This window comes from Drosophila persimilis, unplaced genomic scaffold (genome assembly GCF_003286085.1).
Source record: "Drosophila persimilis strain 14011-0111.01,24,50 unplaced genomic scaffold, DperRS2 tig00000000-arrow-pilon, whole genome shotgun sequence".
Lineage (NCBI taxonomy): Eukaryota > Metazoa > Arthropoda > Insecta > Diptera > Drosophilidae > Drosophila > Drosophila persimilis.
In genome coordinates this window covers 7,893,848-7,918,557 of record NW_020825288.1, presented here as the reverse complement: position 1 = coordinate 7,918,557, position 24,710 = coordinate 7,893,848, and the positions used below count along the sequence as shown (strand labels likewise).

The 24,710-nt window shown below is 46.2% G+C and overlaps 2 protein-coding genes across 2 annotated transcripts; one reads left to right on the top strand and one right to left on the bottom strand.

The window, feature by feature from the left end:
- The first annotated feature begins 1,240 nt into the window (after window positions 1-1,240).
- On the top strand, window positions 1,241-24,710 carry LOC6588017 (synapsin). The gene is given in 12 exon segments (XM_026984515.1): window positions 1,241-1,342; window positions 2,783-2,859; window positions 3,206-3,543; window positions 3,615-3,778; window positions 3,863-3,934; window positions 5,341-5,484; window positions 5,554-5,658; window positions 17,215-17,432; window positions 17,818-17,914; window positions 19,349-19,516; window positions 19,585-21,046; window positions 22,134-24,710. Coding segments are annotated over 10 exon segments (2,982 nt in total). The 5' UTR covers window positions 1,241-1,342; window positions 2,783-2,859; window positions 3,206-3,332; the 3' UTR covers window positions 22,475-24,710.
- Window positions 5,703-15,224, bottom strand: LOC6587820 (tissue inhibitor of metalloproteinase). The gene is made up of 5 exons (XM_002012857.2): window positions 15,009-15,224; window positions 6,562-6,782; window positions 6,404-6,489; window positions 6,117-6,335; window positions 5,703-6,044 (listed from the first exon to the last, which is right to left on the bottom strand). The coding sequence occupies exons 2-5, from the start codon at window positions 6,692-6,694 to the stop codon at window positions 5,850-5,852; spliced, it is 633 nt and encodes a 210-aa protein (XP_002012893.1). The 5' UTR covers window positions 6,695-6,782; window positions 15,009-15,224; the 3' UTR covers window positions 5,703-5,849.

The window sequence follows — 24,710 nt, the reverse complement described above, 5'->3', positions numbered from 1 at the left end:
AATGAATTATATAAGGGCTTACATTTGGGAGAGCCCCGATGCCCTTCAAAGCCAGACAGTTGATGGCTCTGTCCAACCTAATTTGGACGCAAACGAGAACGAGGCTCCACAGCCACAACTGGAGTATAATTTAATCAGGCTTCAAGTAGCTCGGTAAATAAGAGCTCAGTCTTTGGCGGAGACAAAGCCGAGCCGGATAGATAGACAAACAAACAAACAATTGGGGCCATCAATAATGAAATCGATTCGGGGCTCTGTCACTGGCAATTTTTAGGCCTGCCGGCCTACTCGTGAGGCTCACGGCACTGCCAGGCGCTGAACTTTGACATTTCATTGCACGACCAGCCAAATGCCAAATGTCATACCAGAGCGGCACATGTGTCTGTGGCAAGTGCAGCCCGGCTGCAGAGAGAGCAGAGCACCTCAAGGATGGTCCTCGGCGAGTGTGGGCGCCAAGAGCGGAGACAGTTTAACGCCGCAGACTCTGTGGCGTCCTCGGCTTCCGCCCAGCCACAGGATTATTATTAGGAAGGCTTATGTCATGGATGGGATTAGGGCTCTCAAATTGGATATTTTTGCCTTTGTAATGACTTTCAAATTATGTACATCTCATCAGGCACGAACAGTCTCCAGCAGAGTCCCGTCTCTCTCCCTCGAGGAGCCGTTTTGACCCTCAATTGGTTGCACAACTCCTGCTTTGGCATACATATTTTAGAGATTTTTGTAGCAGGCACTTCTGATGTGCCCTGGGACATATTAACGCAATTTTCGCACACTTCTGTAGCTGGGGTGGTGGGAGTATGATGATTTGTTTAGGTGTTACTTAGGGAGCTGCCAGGGACCACATTTATTTACATACAGTTGGGTAGTCGGATCCCTGCCGCTCTGCTTTGTCCTAGTTAGCGGCCAGTGTCAGTGCAATGAACCAAAAACAATCTTTGGCTTGCCATCCAGTTGCTGCCAGCCACAAAGGCGACAGCCAGTTGTCCCTAGAGATGGCAGCCAGTCAGCCAGTCAGTCAGTCAGTCACTCGTCCAGTTGGTTGGACAGCAGTCTGATAGCCGGGCTTCTCCGCTCTTTGTTGTTCGGTCCGTTTGTTTTGTGATAGTTTTCAGCACGACAATCGGGCTTCAAGTCTCACAGAAGTTTTCAACCCTTTTTTTTATGTATTCTCCCCCGCTTTCATTTCAGATTTGAACAGCAAGCATAAAAGGTTCTTTAGGAAAGCGAATCCGACCTTCAGCGAGCATCCGAGGCCCACTGTTCGACTCCATTGTCGACCACTGTCAATATTAGCGCCATTGCAACTGCTGGGTGTGGGCGAATCTGCGCCCCGCCACCGGTAAGACTAGCCACCCACCGCCCTCTAACTATGTATAACTCTAACTCACCAACTCACCAAAAGCTTGGCTGTCACACGTATCCGTCACCGTACCATATCTTCACCTGCCCCTGCTTCGCCTTGGCTCAAATTTTAAGTTTTCCATTATGTTTTATATGTTTTTTAAAGCGGCCGCACGAAACTTCAATCAAATGAGAAGCACCACACGCATAATTCCAAATTGTGCCCGCGGGCATGACTCTGTGTGGCACGTGCCCCCGAACCCCCTGATGTCGGGCTGAAAAGTTTCAAGTGCCTGTAGAGGCCCCCGGGCCTCGACAATAAATCCACAAAATACACGATGACGTTGTGCGACATTCTGGTCTACAAGTGTCTGACACTGTTGACAGGGCACCTAAGGCCTCCACCCAGCACCCAACCGTAGCCCCATCCTTGGCTGGAATTGATTTTCGTTGCTTTGCGCCGCACAAAGGACTCTTGGCAATATAATGGCTGTTTTTTAGTGACTGCTGTTTGCCGTCGAAGCTTTGCATTTGCACTTGCCGGCCATTGTCCTCAAAGTGTCCTTGGCTGGTGCACCTGTTGCAAGAGCTTACTCCACCCCCCAACTTCCAGCTCATTCTCCCATTCCCATGTGCCATTTATTTTTATTTTCTGCTCGCAGTGGTCGCATAATTTAATTAACTTTTTGTTTAATCTTTTCTAATTGCAACTTTTAAAATGGATTTTTAGTTTTCACTCACCAACCACCTGTACCTCCGTCCGTTCTTTGACTCTGCCACTCATTCACAGCATTTTCCAATTAGCAAAAGCAACTTTTTTGCAATTTCATGGTCTACTTAACCCATTGCTCCGGGCAGTTCTGTAAGTGAAACGAAGCTGCAGACGACAGCATTAGAGAGTTCATTAAATACAAAAACATGATCAAAAATACTAATCGTTATCCTAACCAGCTGACATATGAAATTTGAAATGGGTTTAACTGCCAGTCCATTGCAGAGGGCAAACATAATTGCCGCACTTTGTGATGATTTTTTACGATTTTTACCATCTTTCACTGTGAAAATTCACATTCGAAGTGGCCGCATTGCGCATACGCCGCGTGGACCACGCTGAAACTCAAGCCAGAAACTTCTCCCATCTCAGGTGGGAAATCCTTTGCTAGAAACCAGATGAGAAACAGTTAGACAGCTAGCTAGACAGATACTACATATGTGTGTTTAAGTGGCTTTATTTTTATGTTTAAATATGTGACGCTTTAAATAACTTTATGCCTTGAAGTACGATCAATGTCTATGCACTATTAATTCGGGAAATCGTTAAGTGAATGCCAAAATTGAAAGCACTCTAGCTAATTGTTATGCGTTAAGTGAAACCGAAAACGTAGCAATAAAATCTACTTTGTATTTCCCCTTTTTTTCGGCGTGCCGCAACTCGAAGGAAGCGAAAAGCAGCACCCTGAATTTCTCATCGTTCAAAACTAGCTTCACTTCCAATGTTAATTTCCTGAAGAGAAGGTAAAGACCTTAAAATGGAAGTGCCCCCAGTCCCAAGTGCTAGTTCCTGCTTGGGGCGGGCGGGGCTCCGATGAACGAAACTAATTTGAAATTTCATATGTTTGTCTATTCTTTCCCCATCTCTCTCTCTCTCTCTTTCTCCATATCGCTCTCTCTCTCTCTCTCTGTCTCTCTCTTGTGGAACTTTGTATGTTCTCGTTTACGTACTCTTTTGCCCAACCACTCAACTGCGCTGCACAATTTGACTTGTCCACTCGTCCGGCGATCAATCAATCAATCACCACCCAACCACACACCCACCCACCCAACCAATAATGCATTCCACCCCACACACGATGATGCGCAGATTCAGCTCGGGAGACTTGTCTTCCGAGGTCGACGATGTCGATCCCAATAGCTTGCCGCCAGCGGCTCGTCCCATCCAGGACCAGCCCACGAAGCCGCCGGTGCCGGTCGGCGGCGGGCCACCCAATATGCCACCTCCGCCGGCACCGGGGCAACCGGCTGGAGCCGCTCCGGAGCTGTCGCTGAGCTTCGGGGCCGGCAAGGCGCCGACAACAGCGGCTCCGGCACCACCGCGTGGTGTCAGTGCCCCCACCAGTCCGGCCAAGTCGCGCGAGAGCCTGCTGCAGCGAGTGCAGAGCCTGACGGGTGCCGCCCGAGATCAGGGCGCCTCCATACTGGGTATGATCTGGCAAAATTCTGTAGATTGAAGTCCCTGGTCCATGTTCTGGCATATAATCTCTTCCCAACAGGAGCTGCTGTCCAGAGCGCCACACAACGGACACCGGCCTTCAACAAGGATAAGTACTTCACGCTCCTGGTGCTGGATGACCAGAACACGGACTGGTCCAAGTACTTCCGGGGCAAGCGGCTGCACGGCGATTTCGATATACGCGTGGAGCAGGCCGAGTTCAGGGTAAGCTGCGGCGCCTAAGGGACCACTTCGGTAATCGGCATAATCCTTGTTCGTGTTTGTCTGTGTCTCCGTGTGCTTCCGCAGGACATTACGGTGGTCTCCAGCGCCGATACCGGACCGGTAGTCACCATGGCCGCCTACCGCAGCGGCACTCGGGTAAGTTATCCTTGGCGCCTGGCCTGTTTGCGGTTAATTAGTGCAATGGCCAGTCGCTTTAGTCCTTAGTTATCCGTTTGTGCGTTTATTGCCCGCCAGGCTGTCATCTGTCCTCTGTCGTCTGTATTTCCACCAGGACTACATATATAAGCCGTGCGGTTGTGTGGCTCAAGGACTTCGGTGGCCAGGCAGCAGCGGGATTAATCCATCGTCCGACCACTACTTAAGCGTTGCCAGTCTATCAACTGCCATTGTCTCGCTGTTTGTCCAGCTCTGAGCTCTCGACACTCTGGCGCTCTATTTTTCACTATTTATTCTCGAGTCGTTCTTTTGTTGGCTCAACGATGGCGCATCTCAATGGCACTAAAAAAAACACTTGTGGCACAACTGCGACGCACTTGGGGGTCGGCCGGGATATTGCGATAAGCAGCGTAGATATATAGAAACGTATTCAAATGCAGTAAATAATGCGTATCTAACGAGTATACTGGATCAATGTTTTGTAGATATTTATTACTAAACATATCAATAAGACAGCTATTTGCAGGTCCCTTGAAGGGGTATATGAAAATTAGTCAGAAGCTGGAAACGCATAGAAATAGGCATCTCCGAGCCCATAAAGTGCAGATATTCAAGCACCTTCACATTTGTTACAGAACTCTCAAAGATCTGGCCTAAATCGTCCCAAATGGTTGATGTGTGCGTGGACTGTTTGGCCCCAAAAGCACCAAAACTACTTCTTTGACAGCGATCTCTTTTACACCCAAAACGGAAGCGATTAAGTCACAACACATTCAGAAGGGGCAAGATCTATTACAAATAACTCTTTTGACATAGTTTTGACGAGAATTTTTGGTTGATCTGCAATGGACAGTAGACATCCAAGACTTTCTGTATTTAAATAACGATACTTTACGATATCTCACCTCACGAGTAATCGCCACTTGACATTTGTACATTACATGTTCGGGAGACACCTAGAAATACAGATTCTACATGCTTTTTACATGTCTACTCAACGGCTGCTGGGGCGCCGCCACAGATATCAGCGGTCATTTGATGAACTTACTGCCGATCGATAGGACAAGAATTTATCGACCATTCTATCAGAGTTTGAACTATTTTCTTTGATCAACAAGAATTGTCAAATGTTATTTTACTGAATGAATAGATCCCGAGTTATCTAGATGTACGAGTATCTATCAGTTTACTAGCAAATTAAAGTCCAAATGGTTTTCTGCTAATCCAACAATATCTCTAAATGAAATTCTTTTTATTCATATATTTTCCAATTAAAAAATTACAAAAAAGTGTGTGTTTCGATCGTTTTGCATGTAGCGTTCTATAATCTAATTAAATTCCCTTTTGTTTATTTATTCATTTTGGAATATCACACCAACAAACAGGTTGCGCGCTCCTTTCGGCCGGACTTCGTGTTGATACGCCAGCCGCCGCGTGACGGTTCCAGTGACTTCCGTTCCACCATTCTCGGACTCAAGTACGGCGGAGTGCCCAGTATCAATTCGCTGCATTCGATCTACCAGTTTCAGGTGAGTCGTAAAATCGAAACCGAAACTCGGAGTGATGGAAACTGATATTCTGTTCTGTTTTGGTTGTAGGACAAACCCTGGGTGTTCTCGCATCTGCTGCAGCTGCAGCGGCGTCTGGGCCGCGACGGCTTCCCACTGATCGAGCAGACCTTCTTCCCGAATCCACGCGATTTGGTAAGTGTACACGGTATAAACGATAAACATTAAAAGCTAGACACTAATTAAGTAGCTGTTCGAAGCTCGGTTACATTTCAAAAGCATCAATTAATAAATAACACATTAGGCATAACGTACGTATTAAAGCTCTGGACAGAGAGAAACGGTAGCATAACAAGGATTAGGGGGATTGGGGGCGCCCTATCCGCCTACGGATTGCTGAGGCACTTTCTGTAGAGTTGCGTGCGCCGCCAGCGGCACCGGGAGATGCTGCCGTTCACCGTGTGCGTCACATGGGGCATGCAGGCGCTGTAGTCGCGCTCGCACTTGCCGAACGGCGACCACTTGCAGCCATCGGAGTACTCTCGATGTCGCAGGCACTGCTGGCCAAAGCAGGGTGATACCTTTTGTGGGGGTGGGAGGGAAGGGGAACCAGTTAGCTCGAACCACAGATCCCCCCGTGGGCAGATACTCACGGTGCAATTGCAGCTCTTGCCGTAGCCGCCGCTGAATCCGTGGCGCTCGGTGATGGTCATCTTGGTGTACTCCTTGTAGTAGCTGCACACGTTCAGCGTGGGCATGCGTCCCGCGATGATGTAGACTTTGCCGAGGTCCAGCCTGATGCCACACATGGAGTCACTGTTGGGCGTGGCCAAACGTCCATCGCGCAGCATGCGACGTGCCTCGGGAGTGGCCTAGAGCAAGAGTATTGGGTTACGTTACGTTCTAACCGCCAGAGAAATGTCAATGCCACAGGACTTGCCTTGTAAGTGCGCTTGATGTGCACCTTGTAGGTGGTCTTGCCCGGATCGATGGTGTCCGATTTGCGCAGCACTCGCAGCTGCACAACTGTCAAAGAAATGCAGGCATTTACTTATCGAATTCCCCAAGGATTGGCCCCTTCGCTGGGGGCTGACTCACCATAGTCGGCCTTGCAGAAGTGCGTCTGTGGGTGCGAGGGCATGCAGGAGCAGGCATCTACTGGGCGACCGTTGAGCGTCAGAACAGCCAGCAGGACGAGAGCCAATAAACCTAAATATTTTCTGAAATCCATGGCTTCGAAAGCTTTGCTCCTCCGCTACGTCTCCACTGCCAGGCAGCAGATAAAATTACTTAATGGCGTTCTCAGTGAGTCCCCCAAGCTGGAAAAAAGAGGAAAATTGAGATTACTTTTTACGATGACGACAATGTTTTAATGGGAGAACGTACGTACGTGCGTACACATATGTATGTGCAATGATTATCAGGCTGAAGGTCGCAGAAAGTTTAATTAAGTCTGTCTTACTTATGCCATTCAGAAGTGTGTGTGGGTTATCAGCACGATGGGGCTGAGAAGGAGGCCAGGCGAAAGCAAGCCGTCCATCAATCAAGCCATCAATGCAATGCTTAATTATGCATATAATATATAACACACACACACACACACCCTATACACCCCATACACCCTATAGACCCTCTGTGTGACAGCAATTAATCGCGACTTCTGTCAGAGACACGCACGCTTCAGGGGCGGATCATCAAGAGCATTATGGCTAAAGCACTTGACTGTCTTTCAGACACTCCTCGCGGGCTGTCCGCCCCCCCTCAGCTTTATTCTCTTTTCATCAATATTTTACTTGCGACTTACGCAAAGCCAATTCCGTCAGTCAATTTAGAAGGCATAAATCCTACGAAAAGTAGTTCAATTGCCAGAGCATTTCAATTGAAAATTGTTTATGGGAAATTCATAGAAAAACTTGAGAACCACAAATCGAAATCCATTACAAAACGGCTGCCGATATGCCTTACCCGTACGTACCATACATATATATTAACGCAAAAATATTGTATAATATCGAGAGTGGCAAAGGCAGAGGCAGTGGCAAAGGCAGGGGCAAAGGCAGGGGCAAAGGCAGGGGCAAAGGCAGAGGCAAAGGCAGGGGCAAAGACTGAGGCAAAATAATCAGCTGCAGCTCCCGTTCCAGTCAGCGTCGCCACTGATCGACAGAGATAGGCAGGTCGCATTGCTTATATGCATATAGCCATATGCAGGCCAGCCATATGCAGCAGTGTGCCCTCCCGTTCCCCATCCGCCCATCCCCCCATTCCCAGTAGCTCGGCAATGTGGCAATTAAATTGAAATAAAATTGAATTAAAAGCATTTTGCGGAAAAGCCACTAGAAAACGTACGCACACAGAGGAGTCGTCTAGCTTGGGGCATGGGGCACCAGCGAAGAAGTTGCATGCGTGAATCGATCAGAGAGAGCCGTGGAGAGGGGGGAGGAGGCAATAGAGAGGGCTGCCGGGCCATTGATTGAATGCAGCGAGGCAGGCATAATGCATCAGACCATATTTATTAAGTGGCAGGCCAAACGGCGGCCGCCAGACAGGCAGACGCGCGCACTGCCTAATGGGATAAACTGGAGCAGAGGTCGTTGGAGGTGCCGGTGTCGGTGTCGCAATGCCATGGGAGAATACCATATTTTCGTGGAAGGAAAGTTTCGCCCCCTTTTCGGCCCGGACACTTTGCCTGGCAATTAACGGCGCGGATTTGTTTAACAAACAGCCCGACAAGGCAGCCGGGCACTAATACCTACGACAACGACGAGAGTGACAACAAACAAACAAACAAGCGGGGCATTCATCGCAGCGGAGCAGCAACAAAAAGTGGCACAGCACACAGCACACACATTGAAAACGTCATCGGCGTTTGGGCCGATAAATCACCCGCCCGAGAGCCAATTGGATTGGCGGCAAGAAAAGCGTTTTAGAGGCGTTCGAAATTCGCACGATTTCCTTTTGAGCTCTTTTTTTTCGTCGAGTCCATGTCTATGTCTTTATTTATATATGCAGTGATATCTGAATACACAATTAGCGTGGCCATATATCAGGCAGGCAAATGTAGTTTTAAGCCAGCAGCAGGCGACATGGGGCTGCCTGTCAGCAAACTTTTGTTTTGTCGGCTGTTGCGGGGACCGGCTCCCGGTGTTTGTTGACAAGCTTTACACGTGTCAATTAAATGTTATATATTATGGCACACGGTATCCACATTCACATCCATATACACTCGCACGAAAATCTTTTATCCCCTGCAGTTGTTGCCACCACTTTGACGTCACTTTGCGCCTCGTCTAATTGACACACTTGTTTTCACGGACTGCCACTGGCACTGCCCCTGCCACTGCCACTGCCCCTGCTACTGCCCCTGCTACTGCCCCTGCTACTGCCCCTGACTGTGTGTCGTCATCATCATCATCATCGATGTTGACTTTTGACACTAGTGTGATTGTCAGTCGGTTACAATATCAAGCGACTGTCAGCCAATTATGCGGGCGAGCAGCACCAGAGAGACAACAATTTCGAAAGATATTAAGCTCGAGTTCAATTAGCATTGATTTCCACTCTCAGGGCACTTCAAGAATGCCAGTTACAGGCAGAGAAATATTTCGGGAACACCCTTGTGGTAGAGAGTATTCTCGTTAGGTCTTGGAACACCCTTTGAAATAATTTAAGCGTAACAATCATAATTCCCAATTATGAGAAAAGGTTCACCAACGACAAATCCATTTAGCATTTCTTTAAATAAATATTCCAACCCAATTCCGGGACAATATTTGCCGTGCATAAATTATGCCTTTGAATCGTGTCTACTGTTTCGTGAGGCAAGCACAAAAATATGCAAATTTAATGATTATTAACACTTGCCAGGCAGACCCACAGACAGACGGACAGGTGGAGGTGATTTTCCCAGGTGTATTCAAAAGGATTCACTAAGCTCGGACATGAAAAGGGCCACAGAAACGTAAATAAGAGGCAAAACACAGAAAGCGCCTTTCGGCCAGGCTGCGGTTTCATGGTCGGGTGGCTAGCCGTGGCCGAGACCTAAGACCCGAAACCCGGGCCAAAATGCGCCAAAAACGGCTCGCAAAGCAAAGCCACATAATTAATGCGATTCTGGTTTGCCTGCCGTTTGGGTGTTTTCCCAAAACTGAGCTAAAAGCGGATCAGCAGCGGAGGAGCACTGCAGCGCTGCGATGTTTGTTTTATGAGCACTTAATTGGGCCCATAAATGGGCCCTAATGTCCGCCCAATGTGTGTGTGGACAATGGGGGGTGGTGGAAATGCATCGGTATAAAAATGGTATTTATAGCATTCGGATTCTCCATTTTCACTGCACTTCAATTTACGATGCTCGATATTTTGCGCCTACCAAAGGGGAGGGTGGGGGGGCATAGCCTTAGGCCTACAAAATATGCGTCTAATTAGCACTTTGGGTATCGGCTTTCTAAAGCTCAGTTTATAGTACCCTCTATTTGAAGAGCACTCTATAGGCACCACTTACAAGACGAGTATATGTATGTAGCATGATACTTGAACAGTACTGGCTGTCTATGGGGTTCTAGAACCTTTTGGTGCTCTAGCATTTGGACTGTGCTCGATTCCAGCTACAAATTTTAGTAAGACTAAGTTTAAGATACAGTCAGCCCAGCATCTTCCACGATTGAATTTTATTAATCCTGAGTATTGAGCATTTTAAGCTACTTATACGAGTATAAGAGGTTCTAGATCGATCCACCTACAAATTTTCGTTAAACTAAGCTAAAGACTTGCATCTTTCACCTTAAAACTTAATCACTTCTGATAATTGAACACTTTCAGCTACATATACGAGTGTTAGAGCTTCTATAACCCTTTGGTTCTTTAGCATTTGGAGTCTGTTCTATTATATCCATCTATTCAGCTACAAATTTTAATAAAACTAAGTTTAAGATACAACCAGACTATCATTTTCCACGATAGAACATAATCCCTTTTGAGTATTGAACACTTAAAGCTACTTATACGAATATAAGAGGTTCTAGAACCCTTTGGTTCTTTAGAATTTGGACTCTGTTCGATTATAACCATCTTTCCAGCAATAAATTTTAATAAAACCAAGTTTAAGATACAGCCAGACTACCATTTCTCATGATAAAACTGGATCACTTCTGAGTATGGAACACTTCAAGCTACTTAAAAGAGTATTAGAGGTTCTAGAACCCTTTGGTTCTACAAAGACCCGCATCTCTTACATTAAAACTTAATCCCTTGTGTATTTTCTTTCTCATCTACTAATTATCTCTGGAAAAACTATTATTTGCAGGCCCCCACCTCTCGAGATATTCGTTTAAGCCAAAGCAAACCGCATTTGTTTAGAGGGTGACAGAGCAGTCGAGTTGTACAATAATGTTCTGATATTTAGCGGTCATTTACTTTTTGGTTTTGCGCTTTGTCGCAATTCGCTTTTTGTTTTGTTTGTTTGTCATTGCCGATTGACTTTCTAAACAGTCTGGAAGGGGGAATATGGCATGGGGAATGGGGAATGGGTTCTGGGTTCGGTTCGTTATGGGATCACATTCCCATAAAGCAACTGCGCAGTATTGGAAATGCTTGGCTTTGGCATGCTCGTTCGATATTACAGCCCAAGATGATGTCACCTTGCACATCTTCCCCAACGACTGCGAGGGGGAGTGATAGGGGGGGGGGGGGGGAGTGTGTGGCTTATCAGATGAATTTAAGATAAGTATCTGGTAACTAGATCAAGTAAATGTTTGCCTGGCAACCGAGTTGCGGCTATGGCTGGCTCCCAGGAGGTTGCATGTTCGACTTTGGCACTTTTGCCAATTTCCATAACGTTGCTGGAAAACTTTCTTTGGCCGGCGGCGACTTTATGGCTTTGTGGCAGCCAAACCGTCGGACCGAACAATGAGAGAAAATTAAGGGGAAAAATATCAAAGTCACGATCGGGCAATGCCATAATCAGCCAGATCAATGGCGGCCCAAACAAAAGGAGTCGAGTATTTTGATTAATGCCTGACTCCCCCGCTGACCCAACGTGCCTGACCAGTCTCCAGTCTCCAGACTGCATCTTGATCTTTGACACGCAACGTTTTGTTTTTCCCCCCCCCCCCATTGCAAGCTGGAGATAAAGATACCCTCTAGACGACCATTAGCATTTACATGCACTCAGAGACAGAGACACCTGTGCTGGAATAATCATAAATAATTAAGTGTACATACGAATCGGCATCGGAGCTGATAAGAGCCGCTCCAGTGAATGTGGCTGTGTCTCCTATCGGCTGCTGCTAATTGAATTGCCAGCAGCTGCCACTGGAAATGCCACTACAAATACCACTTGCCACTTGCCCCATGATGAGATGCATTCGCTCGGCGACTGACAGCTCTGTTCAGGTGTGACGAAACCTGGTCTGTTTGGTAGGACGGTGGGGAATGCTTGGAATGTTTATGGGCTTATGCATCATTAATTCATGCACAAGTACATACATGTACGATACATGCATGTATGCCAGGGAGAGATGTGATGGCATCATTATGCCGAAAATAAGTCTTACGCAGCCCATTCGAGGGGCCATTCCTTGTGCAAACAAAATTTGCAAAAATACCAAAAAACCGAAACAGTGTCTACCCAAATTCGTCACGTTCCTGCAGAGGGTTTCTCTTTACTTTACGCCCACGCCCACGCCCACGGCAAATCCCCAATTGAAGAGAGACGCTCTAAAAATTTCGCCTCGCAGGCCTTTGGTTCTTGATCCCCAGGATGCGGCAACGATTCAATTAAAAATGCTAATGTGTCGCGCCTTTCGAGTAAACAAAACCCCAATAACGGGGGTCGGGGGTGGGGCGGGTTGCAGCAGAGGTCGGAAGCCCGGTTCAGGGACCATGACGCCGGCCGGTCGGCTCAGATTCGGACTCGGACCCGTCTCGCATTGCATTTGCCGGTCCGTAAAAAACATAAATTTTTAATGAGCAAGACCCAATGCCTTTGGCATTTCATATTTATATAAACATATGTATTCACACACACACACACACATGGCCACAGTATAGAGACATCAAAATATAAAATATTTGTGAAAAAAAAGCCCAGACTACAATGCAGTTCTGTGTGGTCTTCTGGCATTCCCTTAACAAATTGCGGAATTTGCATAAAAATCAATACTTATCAAGAATGCATTTTTCGGAAATTGTTCAGATTATGGAACGTACAATTTACATGGAAATCCGAATGCAGTACGAACCTTTGCAGGTTCTGAAACCCCTCTGAGTATTCTCAGTAATATGAGACCTGACACAGCTGTTTAAGAGCACAGTTTTGAATAAATTTTGTTGCAAAATTGTATTGTAAAAGTTCCCACCAGATAGCTCTGAAACTGGAAATAGCCAAACAATATCTGTATCCCTTCCCCTTTTCAGCCTGTTCAGGAACACTATAACACCCCCTCCCTATAAGTACCCTCCTCAAAAGAGAAACAATTTGATTTCATGTCAGATATGAGAACATTTTGCACATCAAAATTGAATCATATTTCATCAGGCCGAGTCGAGTGGTGATTTATTTTCATTTTAATGCCCAACATTCCAAGCCCCGTCCCATTCAAATTTGTGCCTTGGGCGACAGATCTTGTTAAGGAAATTAAAGAAAACAACAAAACAACTGACAGACAATCAGACAAATTGACGGCCCATGGCCCACACACACACACAGGAGGAGGAGGAGGAGGAGGAGGAAGGGAGGGAGTCTGGGCCCTGTGACAGATCCAAGGAACGGAGACTAAAAAGAAATCATCGTCAATAAATTGCTGGCTGACTTGTGAAATTTACGCAAAAAACCGAACAACAAGAGCAGCCGGGAAAATACTTGTAAGATGCAGAAGAAGCAGCCCGAAGCGGCCCAAAGATGATGATGAAAAGTTATTAATGGAAAGGCATACCACGCCAAAGACTCTTTGTCGCTGCTGTGGCCTGTGGCTGGGGCTGTCACTGTCTCCTGCATTTCTTTTTAATTGTACAATAATATTAAATTGCAAAAGTTGCACAAGCAAATTATTAATGGTCGCATGAGTCGCATGTGGAGGATAAGCCCAACCATCGCCGTCTGTGGGTGTGTCGAGAGTCAGGCAAGTGTGAAGGAATAAACAATCGCGTTTGTATCTGTATCTGAAGCCCTACTATATATGGGTATATGTCTGACTGACTCTTTTTTTGGGGGCCTTAAGTGCACCGGCGGCCAAATATGGGAGAAACGAATGATGTGCGAAGGAAAAGTTTTCTTTTGCGGGTTTTCCTCGAAACGAAACGATACGAAATCTTAGTAGAGCTGCCACCAGCCACCGCATTGATCGGGTTTTCATTCTGGGAATCGTTGAGATACTCGCACTACTCACACCTGAGCAGCAGCTAGCCCACTAACCGGGTTCCATTTTCATTCACAGGCACACAAACAGCTGTTGCGGTTACGGCTTTTGTGAGCAATAAAAGAGCAAACAAAACAAGGCAAAAAATGTAGCACAATACTCGCACGAAATTGTTACCAGACTCGTATATGGGGTGGGAGGGCAGAGGAAGAAAATTTCCAAGAAAATCGAGAAAAACAAAAGGCAATAAAAGGCAAAGTCAAATGAAGGAAAAATCGTGAATGCGAAAAGAGTGTGGGGGTCGAAGAAAAGAAAGGGGAAGACACTTGAAATGCATTTTCACGCACTTTCCACCACAGACAAGATTCTTTGGTTCAAATTGATAGTGTTTTTGCAGTAAAATGTCATAAACATATACAATTTGTAGAATTCTAAAATATTTTATGAATTTTGGTATTTTTAGCCATTAAAAAGCCAATGCCAAAACACACATGACGTATGCGTAACATGAAAATATCCCACGCAAAACAGAGCCAGAGAGGCCTCGCCTTGACATCCAACAAATTCCATTTACAAGGGTTCTACGAGTACATATATAATACAGACACATCCTCCATAGCCGGTCAAGTTTCATCGACACAATCATATTTTCATGAATTTTTCCACAAAAAATTGAAATTAATTGCAAAAGAACACTGCCACGGTGGGTGTCCGGCTACGGGGAAGCTCCAGTCGGGGGGCTTTACGACCAGACGACATTGCACAACGAGCCGCATGTATATTTTTTAATGGCCACAGTTTGTTTACAAATTGGCGACATTAAAAACTATTAAGAGAAATCGACAGGCGGGCGGCCGAAAGGCCGTCTCCAAGAAGGAGGGAAAACTCTGACGAAGGCAAATAAAAACAAATTATAAATAAACGCAAATAAATATAAAGATACGTGTGCGTGTGTGTGTGTGTGTGTCGGGGGCATGGAAAACTGTGTCGCTGTGTCAGTGATGCTGCGACGCGTCGCCACATTTCCCCGCGCTCGCGTTTTAAATAGCCAGAAAAACGCGCGTTTGTCGCGCCGCTGTCGCGCGTTTTGCATAGCTTCAATTTGTATCTTCTAAATGCCAAATGCTTCATGATAAAACCCAACAAAAAAAGAAAAGCAAAAAAAAAAAATGCCTAAAATTAAATTATTTTTACCTTTGAGCAGCAGCAACTTGTTTGTCTCGGAAAATTGCACGTACTGTAGCTTTTGGGGCTTTTGTCTTCAACTTTAACCCAATGGGAATTTATTTTCACTGGCACTCTCACGACTCGTCGTTTAATTGCCACTGCACTTGATCTTATATGGTTTATTGTGGATGGTGTATGGACTCGGACCCGCGCGGTTGTCCGGTGGAGCACTTCGCTGCGCTGCTTTTTCAGTTGTGATTGCGTTTGGTATTGGAAAAAGTAAAGTCAAATACCAAACGCAATCCCACTCAAGTCCGAGAGAGAGCAACGAAGCAACGAATCGTCAAGCCAACCGCTTCGTCTTGGCCGAAGTCCCGATCCCACTCAAGATCCCACTCGGGTGCCGCGAGCATGGAGCACGAGAGCAAGACGAGCGCGATAGCGATCGCTTTTGAGCTTTTTTTTGCTCTGGTCCCCCGCATAAGCTGCTGTCGGGCGATCAAAAGCGTAATAAATTCATTGCAAACGAGTGAAACGCCGCTGCAGAGGAGCACCGAGTGAGAGTGAAAGAGAGCGGCAAGAGGCCGAGTCGATTGCATATTTCTGTGCATTATTTTACCTTGGCAGCTTTATTAATTGCGTGCAGCGGCCTGGTTTATGCTCTCGGGGCATGGCATAGGAAATATGCTTGGCGCCACAGTGAGGAACCGCAGCAAAATAGCGCATCTGTCAGGCCACAAATCAACCAATAATTTAGTTATACTTGCACACCGATACGGCTTACTTCCACTTCCTCGAGAGGGTAGGGTAAGTCTGGCGCACACGTGCTCTGCCATGCTATGGGCATGGTCATGCTTCATGGTGTACGCCTACAAAACGTTGCCATAATCTGCATACACGACTAGCTAACGCCACCACATACTCATATACGACTACGAGACGCACAGACGTACTCGTACATGCATATATCGCTCACTCACCATATCCCTCCCACTCCCTCTCTCAACCCGAATCGGATGCGTCACAGTGCATATTTTAGGCCCGCTGATATAACTCGAGAGTAGACCTCTAGACAGCGACCACTCGAGCGGAATACGTAGCAGCTTCCAAGAATGCCTGCTATGTGGGGGTGTGACGTCTGTCCTCCCCAGGCTCCCTTCACTCTCTCTCTCTCCCCATCTCGCTCTTATGCTGATATTCATTGAGTGATTTGCTCTCGCTGCCATCCCTCCTGTCAACGCGATTGTCTCTCATCGTTTGCGACAATTCCTCTTTCTTTCAGTTTCTGCGTCATGGTTTGTTATGGTTTTCCTCCCAGCTTCATTTTATTTTTTTTGATTGCATTGCCATACCCGTTGCGCGTAGAGTAGAAGGGTATGTTAAGTTCTTGTGAATGCAAGAAACAGGCAGAGGAAATTGTTCTACAAATGCCATAAATATTTTATACATAACTTGAGTTTGTTTGGTTCTGTAGAATAGGGTTTTGCAACTAGATCGATCATCTTGGGGAATATAATATACTTGGGGAACCATAAATAAATATCTGGTAAGCGGGTATCCTATAGTCGGAATCTTGAAAGTACTCTTTTACTTGGTTTATCTCTTCTGATGTCATTAAATTTTATAAGCAGGGAAAGTCCATATGTTTATTTATGATTTATCAGCTGTTTAAATATGTCAGATGATTAACATGTGGACTTACATACACATTCGACACAGTATCTGTGTGCAAATACATTATGGACAGTGGACAATTCTGATGAATTATTAACAGTTGAATTTGTTCAATAGATGGTTGGCAGGGCCTTGTTTGTAGTTTCTCTTTCGTATTTAATTCAGAATCTGATCATTAATAACTTGAAAGAATTTTCCCTGAGTAACGTTAAAGGCATGAGAGGGCCGGTTCGTGGAAATTTGCGAGCAATGAAAGACCATTTCCATGGCCAGATTCAGAGTCGGAAATCGAGCAAAAACAAATACGAGAAAGACAAATGAATTTGGCATTTATCCAACAGATTAATAAGCAGCTTGGAACGTGCGCCCTCAGATTTCCGCAGCAAATAAAATCAAAAGAAATCGAATCGAAGCGGGTACGGGTCTGGGTATGGGTATGGGTCCGGGTTTCATCGCATCGCATCGGCATATTGTAATTTATATAATGCCAATCACAATCACAATCACTGACAGAGCGAGACACAAATTGTGATTGCATTCGAACTCTTCCTCATTGCAGTTCCAATTCACCAAGTTCCCCAGCGTGCTGAAGGCCGGACATTGTCATGGCGGAGTGGCCACCGCTCGGCTGGAGAACCAGAGCGCCCTGCAAGACGCCGCCGGACTGGTGAGCGGTGCCGGCAACGAAACGCATTGTTATTGCACCATCGAGCCCTACATCGATGCCAAGTTCAGCGTGCACATCCAGAAGATTGGCAACAACTACAAGGCATTTATGTAAGTGATGACCACAAAACCGCAGACGGCGCACACAATGCTGAATGCCGAATGCCGAATGCTGAAAGCCTCAATGATGATGGGTTGCGGATCGAGATGGGTCGAGTGGTCTGCTGTGGCCTGCTGTGGCCTGCTGTTCCCTGGACCGACAATTGACCTTGAGCTCAACGGCAACTGTCAGCAGACAAAAGCCGCCGCAATGCAATCGCCAATTATCCTACCAAGTGCAGCGGCAAAAGTTCATTGTTTGCCAACGAAAATGCGACGAGTTCAAAGATCTGTCTCTCTCCCTCTCCCCCAATTCAGCTTTGTGTGGCATCGAATTATCTACGCTCTTTTGTGGCATGCTAATTTATTACGCTTGCTTGCTTTCGCTCTTTAACAGGCGCAAATCCATCTCCGGCAATTGGAAGACCAATCAAGGCTCCGCCATGCTGGAGCAAATCACTTTAACCGAGAAGTACAAAACCTGGGTGGATGAGGTAAGTCATCGAACCAGATCTCTGGAGATACTAAATCATACAGTAAAATATATTGGGGCATACCTCACCGAATTGGGTGTACTCTAGAGTAGGGTTAGTACAAAGTACAAAGAGTAATAAGAATTATATTGTAGAGCCCCCCGGCTCACTCGCATTGCTCACTCTTGCCGATAGAAGCAACATATCGGACGACGATATATAAAAGAGAGAGACTAGGACTGCTATTTCTGGTTCCCTTATAGAACCTGTAGGGCAGATGGAAACCAGACATATTCTGCTCCTTTCATTAATTCATTTCAAACTTACACAGAAGTAGATCTACCGTTTTGGTGGGTACTGTACCACTAGGAAGTGTCTTAATGCTTAGACTAGAACTTTGTTCTTCGCTTATATGATGTCTGCCGATGAGAAAGGCACGTAACACATGCCAAAACCACTTTAAAGCACACAAATATAGGGCATTCCAGTCGGTATTCTCCATTTGGGCTCCTTTGCAGTGCCCCATAGGCCAGAACACATTACCGTTACAGCCTCCAATTCTGGGCCATGCCATGGAAATCAGTTCCAAAGCAGCAGCTCAGCCTTTGCACACATTTATCAAATTTTGCCAATCAATATGGCTGATGCTGAGGCTGAGGCTGGGACTGAGACTGGAGTTGGGGCAAATCGCTTTACATTATTTGCGGCATTTTGGGTGCACAATTTGTGATTTCGGCTGTGGTCTGATTTGCCCAGCGGGGGGGTGGTGAAGGTGGGTGGCAAAGGAGAACGATTCGGGTCTACTTTGACTGACGTCAGTCGTTGGCTGTTTATATGTGCCCTCGAGTGTCGGCGCCGCTTTAATTAGAGCTCATGAATATGCAAATCGCAAGACAGTTGAAACGGTTTTAGCCGCAAACACTGACTGTCTGTGTGTGTGTGTGTCTGTGTGGGCTATGAGGTAACGGGAATTGAACAATCCGATTGCTTGATGAGGTATTTATGTATCTGCTCGTACATGAAAATGCCATCGATTGAGGTATGCCATCAAAATCCAATACCCATAGATGGCTCAGCGGCGCTTCCTTGGAGCGGAGGCTGATTCATTCGCTTTCCGGCACTGCATATGAGCATTAATTAATGCCATTTTGTTGCACAACCCAGCCCCATGCGGGAAGTGTTTTAGGGTTATATATGTGGGTGGGCCGGGCCGATGATGACGACGTCGATATGAGTTTTCTAGGCAAGTCAGCAGCAGTTTTAATCAAAACAAACTGTGTAATTAAAACCAACAGCGGAAGCCCACGCAGAACACAGAACAGCAGCGACAGCAGCGACAGCAGCCTCTGGACCCAGCCTCTGGGGGCATGGGCATGAAATCGAAACCACATTTTGGGAGCATGACTCAGTCGCAGGCAGGAATTCTAATCACTAATGCAATTGGATCACTTACAGATATCGGAGCTCTTTGGCGGCATGGAAGTGTGTGGTCTCTCCGTGGTCGTGGCCAAAGACGGACGCGAGTACATCATCAGTGCCTGCGACAGCACATTTGCGCTCATCGGCGACAGTCAGGAGGATGACCGCAGGCAGATAGCCGACCTGGTGTCGGGCCGCATGCAGGTGGGTGGCCCGCACAGCCCTTTTCCGCCTCCAAAGATCCTCTTTAGCAAACTCCTTTTCTCCCGTAGAACGTTTGCCGGCCCAGCATGGCACAGACAGGACCGGGCAGGCTGCCCTCCCGCTCGTCGGTGTCCTCGCGGGCCGAGAGCCCCACAGACGATGGCATGGCCCCAACACCGCCACTTCCAGCCGGACCCCGGCCAGCGCCCATGGGCGGACCACCGCCCATACCCGAGCGCACCTCGCCAGCGGTGGGATCCATTGGACGGCTGAGCAGCCGCAGCAGCATATCCGAGCTGCCGGAGGAGCCGTCCTCGTCGGGGCCGAGCACTGTGGGAGGAGTGCGACGCGACTCGCAGACATCGCAGGCATCGAGCATCTCGTCGGTGTCCAGGGTGGGACAACGTCCTCCGCAGACCCAGAGCTCCGTGGTGGAGGATGCGGAGGACACGATGAAGAACCTGAGGAAGACGTTCGCGGGGATATTTGGCGACATGTAGGAAATCGCTAATAAGAAGCGCGGCAGAACGGCGAGCGAGACAAGCAGCGGCCTGGGCAGTGTGCCCACCAGTGCCGGGCCAGGGAGCAGCGGAGGCAGCGGCTTCAGCGGCTCCTTCCTGGGCAAGCAGTTCTCGTTCGCCTCGGGCGGCAAGTCTGGCAACGGCAACGGCAACGGCACGGAGGTGATCTCCACACAGCCCAGCCGTCCGCTGGAGGAGCCATCAGCGGCCAGCTCAGCCGTCCAGCCCGGCAGCAGCGTTTCGGATAGCGTCAACATAACTTCGGATACAAGTACGGATAAAGCCGCCGGCGGCTATAAGCCGGTGACCAACTTTGAGCCACAGGAACGGGTCAATCCCTTCGACAAGGAGCCGCACAAGTCATCGAGCGTGGCCAGCATCGCTGGCGCCGCCTCGAACAACACCACCTCATCCTCCTCGTCGATCTCATCGTCATCGATCTCGTCGCGCATCAATCGCAATGGCAACGGCATCAAGTCGCCGCCCCCACCCTCGGGCCCGCCACCGCCGCCACCCACCGTGGCCGCCACGGTCCACAGCAATGCCAACAGCTCCAGTGGGTATCGCAACAGCTTCAGCAGCACCCTCAGCAAGGACAAGACCAGCTACGGCAACTACGGCAGCTCCACCTCCATCGAGACGATCACGCGGATGGACACGAACACCACAAACACGGCGGCCACAGCCACGGGCGCCGGCGAGGCCAGCGGCATCACGGCCATCACCAGCATCAGCAATAGCGCTGGCATAGGGGCAGGAGCCGGAGCAATAGCTCCTTCCACTGCAGTGGGACCGATGACCACCTCGGCCACCACCAACGATTGGCGCTCGGCCATTGGGATCCGTTCGGCCAGCGTCTACAGTGCACCGGCGGCGGTGACCACCACAGCACTGCCGGGGGACACGTCCGGCTACGACTCGAACTCGATTGCCTCGCAGGCGGAGTACAACAATCCCAGCGATCTGCCCTCGTACACCAGACCCTCGTACACGCGCTCCGAGAGCAATGGTAATTATCTAGCCGTGGGCGTCCTCCTCGTCAGCCTAACGCTGCGCAAGACCTAGATCCAGACATTGGTCCTGCAAATAACTATACTCTCATATCTATATCTTACCTACATATGCGCTCATGTCATTTAATCTCATTATCGTACTAATCAGCTACACCCCATATAGGTATAAACCCACATAATCGTACGCTATAGTACATTTAGAGACCAACTAACATAAGTACTCATAGCCATGTAGGCAGCCGGTAGCCAAAAAGCGACGAAAACGAAAGCAGACAAATACATAGGTGTTTTTTTTTGGTTTTGTTTTTGATTTGTATGTGTTGGTGGTTGTTAGCCTAACTGTTTTGATTTTCCTAGTACGCCAACTCCCTCTCTCTCAGAGTGTAAGCCAAATATTACGTATACGACCTGCGAGCCGGCCCCAGTGTTTGTAAGTCTCTCTCTCGCCCAGTGCTGCTATCGCTTGCCTGCACGCACCCAAACACACTCACGACACGCACACGCACACGCACACAGAACAACAGCAGACAACAACAACAACAACTACCGACAGGTAACAGTACAGTACTCGTACAGCAACAACTCGCTAGAGTGCACCGCAATAACTTGAGTTCATGTACGGCTTCTGGGCACGCATCGAAACCCAAACAAGAGAAAACAACAAAACACAACAAAAGTCAAGAGTACTCGAAGCTTCTAGTTGAACAAAATTTTTGGTAGTTAATGCAACCATTTTGAGTTTACTGTTCGAATGTGTGTATGTCCCTCGTGTGCGGGTGTGTTATCAAAAGATGTCTTTGAAAACCTAGAATCGAAATTATGTACCCTTGAGGGCAGTGTCATTCTCATACCCATTCGGTCACACATCTCTCATTCATAAGATTTGTTTTGGTAACACTCATTCTACGCTCATCCTTCATTCACCCGAATCAAGTTCGTATCTAGAATTATGTAAAGCGATTGGCTCACGTAGTGCCTAAAGATAAGTGCTCAAGACTGCACCCACCGCCAAATTGATGTGCACCTCGAAACCCCAAGAAACCCATAGACTTTTTCACTAATCTGCCCTATCGATTCTTGCAGCCTCGAAGTCGTCGGATCTGGATATTATATTTGGGGATCCCAAGACCAGCAGCAATGGCAAGTTCACCAGGGCCGCCGGCTCCATCTCTGATGCGGACATGATTTTCGGGGGACCTCCTTCGAACTACAAGACGGATCGTTTCGGCGCGGCCAAGAGCATGAGCATGAGCTCCAGCGGAGTGGGTGCTGGCTCTGGATCGAGCGGCTATAAGATCTACGAGGGCATACAGAATGCGGCCTTCAGTGACTTCAGCGACACGGGCAGTGTGAGCAGCATGGGCTCGGCCACCAGGCGCTGGAGTGCCGCTCGAGAAGATGATGATGAAATAGATTTGAAATGAATCTAAAGGGCACTCTAACAAAAATCTATCACCTATCATATACCTATACTATGGAAATCGATCTGTTTCTGCCTCTGAAGTTTCCTGGTTTCAAGCGAAACTAAACATACACATACACCTACAACAGCATCAGCATCAGCCATTGGGTTACTGTCCTTTCAACTATCTAACTATCAATGTGTGTCTTGTTACTGAATATTTACTGTAAACCCCTAGAATTCATTTGCCATACAAGAAGAGAAGGGAAGAAGCCGCAGGAGCAGCTCTGTAGACACTGTAGTACACTACTAATCTATAATTATAACCACCAAATGCAACAACAATAATGCAAAGCCCATATAGATATATATATACTATATGTATGTGCAAAGATGACTTGACTGGTTTTGCAGCATAAACCTAAACATATTTAATTAAATCATACCTAAAACATTTTGAAAGATTTTCCAAAATCATGAAAGTATATATAGTATATTAAATATATTATTGAGACAAATATTGAATTATATGGTATACCCCCCATCCCCCCACAACACATATTAAATCAAGCGTATATATTACATGTTAATGGGAGAACTTTTAATCGAAATATTAATGAATTTGTTAAATATACCAACATGAGACATGATATAATATCGAACAAACAAACAAAAACTAATAACATAAAAGACAATATGCGCAAGAGTATGATGATAAACAGGCAAAAGTTTAATACTAATACTCTAAAAATACAATGCGTTATAATTCTAATGGATAAATCGGTTATTGAACTATATGTATTCCGAAATTACTATGAGCAAATGTTACATACCAAACACAGAGACACACACAGACACAAACTAAATGTTTATTATGGTAACCAACCAACCACAAATATGTATTACGATTATGATTATTATCATTATGATCTATTAGCAGTTAATGTTTACCAGAGGATAGCCACTGAGGGCTACAGAGGGAGAGACGATGTACCAGGAGGGACAAGCAATGTTAAGCTAGAAACAGCAACAATAACGAACCAAACATATTCGAATCTCTAAGGATCCACGGGCACCCGCAGGAACTACATTTATATAGGGCTTAGTCGGTACAGGGAGCAGAAGCTGAAGATGAAGAATATCTAGATAATATACATAAATAAATATTTAAATGAATGAAGTCAACGAAGTCATATTTTAAACATACATATATTCAAAGGAAACAATAGCTTCGATTTGATTTAGCTACAAATTGTTTTCAAGGATTGTTTGTTCTTTTGTTACGCACATGTTAAAGCATTATTTATACCATAGACAATTATACAAAACGTGTTCTGTTGACAGATAAAATAATAGACGAATTCAATATCGAAACCATAATTTCAATTGGGTTGTAATTATCTCTCTAGACAAAACATATATACTAAAGGATATATTATACACAAAGTAAGCTCGAGAAATTTGTTAAACTATCTTCGATTTTAGTAGAGCATTTTAAACTAAAAAAAAACAAATTTACAAGAATATAAACTATTGTTTTGGGTTAGTAAATTGGGGACTGATTTCCCCCCGGCCCACCACCCTTCTACGCATATATATCATCCTATCATCTATAAATATATTATACAAAAAAAATATATATATGTAATTATAAGCGAATCTTTGGCTACATGTACTTTTTCGTAACCGTATACATCATCAATAATATATGTAATCGAACTGGCACATATTCACAAAACATACTCGTACATACATATATTTATAGCGACAAATGTAGAACAGACAGTACATAAATAAATACAGGCATCCATTCGACAAACATATATGTATCATGGCACACCCACCAACCCACAAATACACCCAATAACTACTCGTACATAATCGAACGATAACAAAACCAATGCCGAAAATGCTGAAAAATATATATAAAATTGAAATTCAAAGGAAATACTCAAGCATAAAGCGCGTCTAACTTACACGACTTCTAATCTGTTGCAAAATACTATACCAAATAAATACTCGAATTATTGTGAAAGTATAGCAAAGATATATGTATTTATATGTTGTCTGTAATTGATGAAAACCATGATCAACATGCCCCATTCCAGGCACCCAATGCCATGGAATGGTTGCACTCACAAAATTTATTGCAAGTCTATATATACACACACACACACATACAATAAATTATTCCAACAACAGCTAGGAAAAACAAAAGCATTAAAGTAACAAATAAATGAGTTGATGATTGATACAAA